The following is a 10317-nucleotide window of genomic DNA, read 5'->3' as shown; positions in this document are numbered from 1 at the left end:
GGGATGTGTGTGCGTGGCTGTGGCCCGAGACCAGGAGCGTGGGCAGGTGTGGTTGGCCAAGCGGCGGGTGGAGACGTGGGTGGAGGCACTCACGGTGCAGGTGCAGCTGATGCAGGGCTGCCCCTCAGGGTGGAACTCCTCCCTCTCTTTGTACAGGCGCCCCTCGAAGATGCACCCTGCGTCAGAGAGAAGACGGAGGATGAAGAACACGCTGACTTGAGCAGACCCACGCTAACCAACTCCAGCAAAGTGCAATCATGTTCAAAGACATCAAATGGTCTTCAGAAGCCCCACAGAGAAGAAACTAGATCCAGAAACTAGATCCAGAAGACGTTGAAGATGAAAGAACAGTATCTAGACTTTATTCTGGCTGAAAAAGTTTATATTATAAGTTCAGTTCTGCAGACTTTAAACATGATGCTAAAGTTTAACCCAATATTAGATAAACCTAATACTGTGTACACACACACTGAACATATGTATGTTTCCACCCACCCACATCCACACACACGCACACACGCACACGCACACACACACACACACACACACACACACACACACACACACACACACACACACACACACACACACACACACCTGGGCAGGACGGACAGCATTTCTTGGGATGGATCTTGGGATTCTTGCACGTAACCACGCACTGCATTTCTGACTCTGTGATGACACCTTCCTGTACCAAACATACACCACATATCAAACATATCAGATGTCTACAATCTTCAATCAAGATCTGTGTTGGGAGGATGTGGGTGGTGTTAGTAGAGGGGTGTGGGTGGTGTTAGTAGAGGGTTGTGGGTGGTGTTAAGAGAGGGGTGTGGGTGGTGTTAGTAGAGGGGTGTGGGTGGTGTTAGTAGAGGGATGTGGGTGGTGTTAAGAGAGGGGTGTGGGTGGTGTTAAGAGAGGGGTGTGGGTGGTGTTAGTAGAGGGGTGTGGGTGGTGTTAGTAGAGGGATGTGGGTGGTGTTAAGAGAGGGGTGTGGGTGGTGTTAGTAGAGGGGTGTGGGTGGTGTTAGTAGAGGGATGTGGGTGGTGTTAAGAGAGGGGTGTGGGTGGTGTTAGTAGAGGGGTGTGGGTGGTGTTAGTAGAGGGATGTGGGTGGTGTTAATAGAGGGGTGTGGGTGGTGTTAGGAGAGGGGTGTGGGTGGTGTTAGTAGAGGGATGTGGGTGGTGTTAAGACAGGGGTGTGGGTGGTGTTAAGAGAGGGGTGTGGGTGGTGTTAGTAAAGGGGTGTGGGTGGTGTTAAGAGAGGGGTGTGGGTGGTGTTAGTAGAGGGATGTGGGTGGTGTTAAGAGAGGGGTGTGGGTGGTGTTAAGAGAGGGGTGTGGGTGGTGTTAAGAGAGGGGTGTGGGTGGTGTTAAGAGAGGGGTGTGGGTGGTGTTAAGAGAGGGGTGTGGGTGGTGTTCGGGACAGGACGAAGGGGGCAGGATGAAGGGGGCAGGACGAAGGAGGCAGGATAAAGGGGGCAAGATGAAGGGGGCAGGATGAAGGGGGCAGGACGAAGGGGGCAGGATGAAGGGGGCAGGACGAAGGGGGCAGGATGAAGGGGGCAGGATGAAGGGGGCAGGATGAAGGGGGCAAGATGAAGGGGGCAGGATGAAGGGGGCAAGATGAAGGGGGCAGGATGAAGGGGGCAGGACGAAGGGGGCAGGATGAAGGGGGCAGGATGATGGGGGCAGGATGAAGGGGGCAGGATGAAGGGGGCATTTCAGATGATGCCTACACTCACGTCTCACTAACACAGTGATGCCAGTGGACTGTTTTCTAAAACACTAAAGCAAACATCAGCCAAACTTGTGCAGACACCACGTCTTTATGTGCAGGGTCCATACACATCAGAGGGGAACCAGAGCTGCTCCAGTAATACGCTGATAAATGTTTCATGAATATTTGATTTGTTATGAATATTTATGTCCCTTTCTCTTCAACATGTTCAGGCTCAGCCTCAAGAATGCTGATGAAGTACCGCCCACCAAACACTGAAGTACCGCCCACCAAACACTGAAGTACCGCCCACCAAACACTGAAGTACCGCCCATCCAACACTGAAGTACCGCCCATCCAACACTGAAGTACCGCCCATCCAACACTGAAGTACCGCCCACCAAACACTGAAGTACCGCCCATCCAACACTGAAGTACCGCCCACCAAAAGCTGAGGAACCGCCCATCCAACGACTCGTCCAGTCCTCCACACGTGGGTGAAGTGAATATATATCGCCCGCTCTGCGTAGGAGCTCAGATGTGGTTCTGATTTTCCTGACGTTGATGCAAAGACTCACCTGGCATCGTCGTGTGATACAGGGCTTGGTGGGCGTGGTCCAGGAAGACGAGCTATTGTAGGCATTTCCTTCCAACTGACAACCTTGAGAGAGAGAGAGAGAGAGAGAGAGAGAGAGAGAGAGAGAGAGAGAGAGAGAGTGAGGGGGGGGGGGGGCAGATTAATTCATAACCTGAAAAGCATACCTTCGACCTCCCTGAATTCTTGCTAGATGTTTTGAATAACCGTCACGTTAGGTCACGTCAGCGTGGATGGAAAGTTATCTCGGTGTGGAAATGTCTGTGGTTTTACCGTAAGCCCTTTGGACGAGGTGAAGCGCGGGACAGGGAGGCAGTGGCTGCAACCCGCCCCCCCCCTGCCCCCCCCCCCTCCTCTCCCCCCCCACCCCCCCCCCCCCCACCCTCCCAATCCTACAACGTCCACAGTAAAACAAATTCAATATGGCCCCGAATGAAAGAGAGCAGCAGGAGGCCACGAGCTCCACAGCGAAGACATGAACAACACAAAAGATGACGGCTCAGGGTTTTCCATTCAAAACTAACAAAAAGTACGTCCACGTAAAAAAGGAAAAAGAAAAAGAAAGAGAGAAAAAGCTCCGGCATCCTTAATAAAGCCTGACTCGTAAAATAAAAAGAGAGACGGAGAGAAACAGAGAGAAACTGATCACAAACAAAGACCTGCAGGCCTGCTGGGAAGCTGTAAGTCTAGACTGGAGTGACCCCGGCAAAACTAGGGTTCTCCCTGTCTCCGCTGTCCCTGTCTCTGCTGTCCCTGTCTCTGCTGTCCTTGTCTCTACTATCCTGCTGTAGGGATGACTGCATATGAGACAAAGCAGCACCGAATTGTCAGAGATCTTGTAAAAAATAAAAAAATAAAAATGTAAGTTTTAATCTTGTGTCCCATAAACGTGGAGCAGGAGCCCAGACTCCCATAACTTACCGGCCAGAGCAGCTGGGACACCCGAATTTGGAGTGGGAACATTTTAGCACACGCAGGCACACGTGCGCACACACACACACACACACACACACTCCGCATTCACATACATGTACGCACACGCACACGCATACATGCACATGAGCACACACAGACACACACACACACATACATATGCATGCACACATACACAGACAGATGTGCAAACGCACATACACGCAGACACACAGCGGGCACACACACATACATCTGCATCCATGCACACACGCACACAAACACACACACACATACATGCACATGAGCACACACACACACACACACACACACACACATATATGCACGCACACATACACAGACAGATGTGCATATGCACATACACGCAGTCACACAGCGAGCACACATACACACACACACACACACACACACACACACACACACACACACACACAGATACTACTGTCCCCCACCCCCTTATCCCATATGGTCATGATTTAATTACATTTATTATTGGTTGTCTTAATTGGTATCTGTGTCATATCATTTTGTAGCCATGACAAGAATTTTACTACTATTGTAAAGTAAAGTTGTAAAGTAAAATTCTATTAAGGGTCTGACTTTTAATTGCTAATCACACATCACCCTTGGCTAAGGCAGCCATCCATCACCATGGCATCAATCACCATGGCAGCGAAACACACGAACACTGCAGAGGCTTTGAACTGAGACAGTAACGTGTATTCACCTTTGCATCGTTCACAGCACGCGCCCGTCTGTTTGACCACCAGAGTGCAGTCTTCTGCCACTAGGGGGCACTTTTCCTGCTTACAGTCTGCTTTCTTGTCCTGCAAAGTAGAGAGAGGGGGAGGAGGGAGAGAGAAAGAGAGAAGGAGAGAGAGAGAGAGAGGTGACTGTAGCCTTCATATTGAGTTCCATTCTTCATTGTTCTTTTATCACACCATTTTCTGAAGACCCTTTGTGAGTCTCAATACGTCTACAAGCACATATTTCATCAAAGGAGTTTGTAGACTGACCACTATTCACCTTATGAGTTTCTCCCTCGTTGAGGGAAGGAAAGAGGAGGGAACAGAGAGAGAGAGAGAGAGAGAGAGAGAGAGCGAGAGAGAGAGCACAGGAGGGATAATGTGAGATTACGCTAGTCTGACCCAGACCACTTTTCACATGTCAGTCGATCTGAGTGACGGACTTCTTCAAGGTCGGAGCGGCGGACCACCGCAGCCACGGCGTCTCGTGTGGGCGGTGGGGCCCGAGGCGGAGTGGAGTGAGGGAGCACTATCGCCTTACGGCGTGGCCGGCTCGCCCGCCCCGCGCCGGGTCCCTTCACGGAGTCGGACTCCACCGTAAGTCAATACACGGAATTCATTAACCCGTCACGCCGCCTCGGAGAGATGACAGCAAAAGACAGAGGGGGAAAACCCGAGAGTCCCACCGAGGCCCAGCATCACCCTGCACCGCCTCCACCCGTACCCTCCTCCACCCGTGTCCTCCACCCACGTCCTCCTCCACCCACGTCCTCCACCCGTGTCCTCCACCCATGCCATCCTCCACCCGTGTCCTCCACCCACGTCCTCCTCCACCCACATCCTCCACCCGTACCCTCCTCCACCCACATCCTCCACCCACGTCCTCCTCCACCCACATCCTCCACCCGTGTCCTCCATCCACGCCCCCCTCCTCCACCCACATCCTCCACCCGTGTCCTTCACCCACGCCCTCCTCCACCCGTACCCTCCTCCACCCACATCCTCCACCCGTGTCCTCCACCCACGCCTTCCTCCCCCCGTACCCTCCTCCACCCACATCCTCCACCCGTGTCCTCCACCCACGCCTTCCTCCCCCCGTACCCTCCTCCACCCACGTACTCCACCCGTGGCCGCCAAGCTCACACACTGTGCTAATACAGTTTAATTGTGTCAAACACACAAAGTGTTTGTATTTGGAGGCAATGTGGCATCGTTTCCGTGTGACCCCCTTCAGTGTGTGTGAATGGCCCCTACACACACACACACACACACACACACACACACACACACACACACACACACACACACACACACACACACACACACACTTCTTACTCAGACTGTCCCTGAGCAATAAAAGTCCTTCCTTCCCCTTCTGTTCCCTCATGGAATGTTTTCTGTTTCTCTTTCAAAAAAAAGGTCCTGTTAAAAGGTCCTGTTAAACTCATCCAGCAACGCGTGCTCGCTGCACAGCTGTGCGTGGAGACATTTTTGCTTTTGTTCGATTTTACAGCCCCTTCCTCTAGTGGTCTAGAACGTTCCGTGTCGAGAGGTGCTACACTGTCTGGCAGTAGCCCGTGTCTCCCCACCTGTGGCCTCTCTTCCTGCTCCACTCAGCATTAGCGCTAAATGATGCAAAGTGGTGGGATCTCTCCAGCTGGGGTCAAAGGTCACAGGAGATTACACTTGCAGCCACTGAAAGCTTCCAGGATGAGACGACCGGTCTGCCATCTCAGAGGATTGGCAGTCATCTCCATAGTTACCACCCCGTCTGTTAAACCTTACGAACCACGTCTGGAGGTCGGCGTTGACCCTAAAACTGCAGCCTGACTCGGGCTGGAACTGGCCACGCGTTGTTTTAAAGGAGGCACTTTTACCAGAAGCAAAAAGATACTAAAAGTGCTTTGTGATATCATTCCTCCCTCTCTCTCTCTCTCTCTCTCTCTCTCTCCCTCCTTTTATCACTCTCTCTCTCTGCCTGTTTTAAACTGATCTTTGCAGGCATGCCAAAACAAGCTTTAGAAGTGATCGTTGCTCTTTTCTCATGGTCAGACGGGAAAGTGCGAGAACTTCTAGGGTCGGGACTTCATTCCTGTCCCATTAATGGTCCTGCCCTTTCCATCTGACCCTTAACCTTTCTCTAAAAACACGCAGGTCATGACCTGTGGCTCGCAAGCTACAGACCTGGGCCTCAGCTCAGCCCTGACAGACATACCAAATGTCTTCTGAACGCAAGAGCTGATCCAGGATCAGTGTAAACGTCAGAATAAAACTTAATACAATCACACGGGGAGAGAAATGGTTCCTAATTAATGCTGACTCATGTAATGGCAAGTAATGTGTTTGATTAACCGACGCAAATCTACAGACGCGCTCGTTGGACAGCGCATCTTTTCTGCCGTCGCCTCTACAGACGTACTGTCTTCACTAGAGAAGCGCGCGACAGAGCGTGCGTGCGTGCGTGAGCGAGCGTTTGTGTGCGTTGGGGAGGGCTGGGGCGGGTGGGGGTCGCCTAAAGAATGAATCCTCTGTGCCACTCATTGAATAGCCATTAGTGGATACCTAATGGTGACTGTGAACAGAGTCGCGGCTCCTGCGTGGCGTCCTCCCCAGAGCCGCATGTGACATCCCGGACCGGGCCAGATAAAAGGTGGACCGGGACCCCGCGGTGATGGATTGGGTTACGGGCTGGTAGGAGATTCCGATAAGAACTCCGCGACATCACACTGATATCACAGAAACAGATAAACCTCGAGGGAAATGCGGAGAACGCTACACAAAGAAAAGTCTGATAAAAATAAAATAACTCTGAAATCTACGATGAAATTATATATATTTAAATGATCTAGATCTGTCATTCAGCAGTTCATATTTATTTCATGCTAATCAGTCCTTAAATACCTCAGCTTAGTAATTAAAGGTGTTTATAATTTGTGTTTCAATTAAATTAAGATTGGATCTACAATTACCCAAATCATAACCGATAAATATGATCAAATAGTATACACTAGCTAAGGTTTTTTAGGTGATCATAATGAATCAAGCCCTTACAACAAAATTCACTAGTGAGGCTACAGATAAATAAGTAGGCTAGTCTTATTCTTTTGTCTCCCAAACTTCCCAAAGTGGCGCCTGGCCCGCCACACGCAGCGTTAAAGGTCCCGCCTGCCCGTCTGGTCCTGTTTGGGTCACCCTAGAGTGAAACCGCTCTCTGGAAGTGTGAGTGATCCTGACTCACCCGACACACACAGGTAATGCAGGGGTTGTCCGTGATGTTGGGTATGTGCAACACCTCTCCCTCATTATCGCAGCTCGCCTCCGTACCTGCAGAAAAACGGCGTGAGATCAGCGAGGCGCCACCCGTGTCACGACCACGGGCCCAGCTCGGCGGTTCCGGAGCGGCCCGCTGCAAAATGAAAACCGCTGGCCTAATGTCACAGACTAGAAAAACTCTAGATTGTTCTGGGCTGCAATATATATTTAATCTGGATTCACCTTTCCTTGTCAGTTATCCCTTCGGAACATTGTAGAACCCTTTTGTAAAGGCGCTTTAGTTTTCCATCTAGCTCATATTTGACTCCGAGATTAAGTTTAGAATAAACTGCCATGCTCATATCCGTTTTTTTTTTTTTTTTTTTTTTTTTTTGCATTGGATAAGAGAATGTTAAAACTCAGATTTCAGCTCTACGCCAAAAAAAGTTACAACCTTCGCGTTTCTTTAAAACATGAAATATAATACTTGTTCCCTGCAGGCGAGCGCGCGAGTCCCTTTAAACCCGAAGTGTGCTTTGATGTTCCAGGTACACCTGCCCCTGCGCTCGCGCTACGCCACCGCGCATTCCTCGCGCTCCAACCAAAGTCCACTTTCTCTCCACGCGCGCTAGAACCGATCCGCCGGTCACGGTCACACGCACGGGACTTCTGGACATGTGGTGTCCTACGTGCTGCGAATGCAGCACGAACCGAACCGGAGAGATTATAGTCGCAATGTCACGAGCTTTCTTTGCCTTACCTGTAATTAAGGGTGCAATTAACTGTGGTGTGTGGAATAATAAAAACCAGAACAAAACTCTCTGGGTGACTTTAGGAGGAAGGTTCATAGTCGGAGCCTGTGGGGAATATGTCAGCGACATAAATTCGTTCCAGGGGTAAAAAAAATATATGAACAAAAAAATTATTCCAAACTACAATAAAATTAAAATCCAGTCTGGGTCAATGCACCGGAGGAATTAAGATTGATCTCCTTTGGGTTCCGTCGTTTGGGTCACACGGCGCCGTCGGGTTTGGACGAGCCGGACACCTGAACATTAGAATGACAAAGACACGATACAGGGGACAGTCCTCATCTCGCATCCAGCCCTGTCCGTGTCCCAAAAGACCCCCGAATAGCGGAAAGATGCTGGAAAGATAAATCTGGACGACGGACGCAGACACGGAACCTCTCGCGCATCCAGACGGTTCGAATCCCGGCTGGGTTTCGCCTTGAAAGGGAGAGTCCGAAGTTACATCCAAATGGCTCGAGGTTGACCGTAGCAGAGCTCCGTCCTCGTGGACCGTCCCGTTCGAACTGGAGATGCTGCGAGACACTCGGGAGGACGAAAATGTCTCGCTGTGTCCCGGAGACACTCAATCTGAGCAGCTCTCCCGAACCGCTGCTGGGTTTGGCACTAGGACGCGCCGCCACGCCAGAACAACACAACCCCCTGCGCCCCCAGTTAAACATCCCCGCCACGCAAGAACCTCCTCCGAGCTCGCACAGATCGGCCCCTTCATATTTAAATCGTGCTTTAATAATCTCCAAAAACCCCTGAGCTAGTCCCCAACCTCCTGCCGTCCGTCGCCTGGTAATGCAACAATATACACTGGAAAACCCTCAACGACGGACCCACCTACATGCCATCACTCCTCGTCTCACCACTAACAAGACCGGCTGCTAAACAAGCGATGCATGTGTGTCTGGACTCCAAACCCCCGATGTTCTTAGCGCATATGCACACAATCTGAAAAGAAAACTGTGTTATTGTCTTATCCTCTCATGCAACTGTTGCTTATTAGGATAACCGATAGCTATCGGACCTTTGCATTCACGTTTGCGCGCTGCAACCCGTTTGCGCATGAATAAACTTTGCATTAAAGTTGCATTGCTTTGCGCGCGCTTGGAACAACAATGCATAAGAAAGCGCCGATGCAAATGTCATCCCGAGGTCAAGGTCTGCTCTGAAAACACTCTATTATCGTTGATGTTATCGTGCGAGCAAACCCTTAAGTCTGCATGTGGCACATGAAATAAAACCCAGCGACAGACTTTTACGTCCAACTAGCCCCTGCGACTCATGTTAATTGTATCTGGAGGACAGATTAAAACGCGACTTCAAAGGCGCGGTTATAACCCAGCCCCTCTTCGCCGTGGCCACTTCTTAGGAAACAGCGTTTTCTATTCTTTTATTGCTCTGCATTATTTCTCGCAAATTAGAAACCACTAGAGTTGCGTCTCGGGTGGCCGTGGGGCGTTACACCCGCCCGGGCAGCGACACGAGCTTCTACCGCAGTGATATTAGTCGCTAGATGGCACCAAAGAGCACATTTGTGTGAACAGCACCGCGTGCCGTGTTCACGTGCAGTCATAGAGTCCAGTTGTGTTGAATTCGCTTCAGCCCACAAGTACTAGTAATAATTTGTAAAACTAGTGGTAATATTTCTATATATATCGAGGTTATGACATTTGGACACAGTTTAGACACGCGGCGCGCGCGCTTCGTCTCCGCGCGGTCAGCTGTCACGCGGCGAGAACGTCGCCACGCGCTCACGCCCGAAAGAGGAGCGCCTCGTGACCCGTGGCGGGAACGAGGGTTGAGCGCGAGAGCAGGCCACGGCGCGCGTGCGTAAGGTGAATACCGTCGGTTATAAAATAAAAAGATCAGTGGAATCACGTGATTAAATTCCTTTATTAAGTAGTTTCTATGCATCAACAATATAAAATGTAAAAAAAAAACGGGGTAAATGATTACAGTGCACCTCTAGTACCTTCTAGTACAAAATAAACCCACAGATTAGCTGAGGTGGCTTTGAATGGTGTACAGTACCTTACAGCATACTTAGCTCAGTTTCTAAAGTAAAACCACGAGCATTACCTGTCTCACTGATTTCATTACTTTGGAATATTTTGGTTTGAACAGATACGAAACTTAATTCATACACAAACACACACATAGCAACGTAGTTCATTTTGGCCGAAAAGCCTATACAAAAAGAATACAAACCATTCTTTTAAAAGTAGCCGTTCACTCTCGGTCACTTGCTAAATCAGCACTGGCACTTCCGTCGC

General features: G+C 50.3%; 1 protein-coding gene across 1 annotated transcript in view; it reads right to left on the bottom strand.

The window, feature by feature from the left end:
* bmper (BMP binding endothelial regulator) overlaps positions 1-9838 on the bottom strand; it is an 18352-nt gene extending 8514 nt beyond the window's left edge. The window contains exons 1-6 of the mRNA XM_076980882.1: positions 8005-9838; positions 7231-7316; positions 3974-4073; positions 2297-2379; positions 598-688; positions 94-176 (exon numbers count right to left, since the gene is read on the bottom strand). Coding sequence (XP_076836997.1) covers positions 94-176; positions 598-688; positions 2297-2379; positions 3974-4073; positions 7231-7316; positions 8005-8125 — 564 coding nt within the window. The 5' untranslated portion in view covers positions 8126-9838. The remainder of the gene's footprint in view (positions 1-93; positions 177-597; positions 689-2296; positions 2380-3973; positions 4074-7230; positions 7317-8004) is intronic.
* Between the last annotated feature and the right edge of the window lie 479 nt (positions 9839-10317).

Source organism: Brachyhypopomus gauderio, chromosome 19 (assembly GCF_052324685.1).
Source record: "Brachyhypopomus gauderio isolate BG-103 chromosome 19, BGAUD_0.2, whole genome shotgun sequence".
In the NCBI taxonomy this organism is placed as follows: domain Eukaryota; kingdom Metazoa; phylum Chordata; class Actinopteri; order Gymnotiformes; family Hypopomidae; genus Brachyhypopomus; species Brachyhypopomus gauderio.
This window is presented reverse-complemented; position numbering and strand designations above follow the sequence as displayed.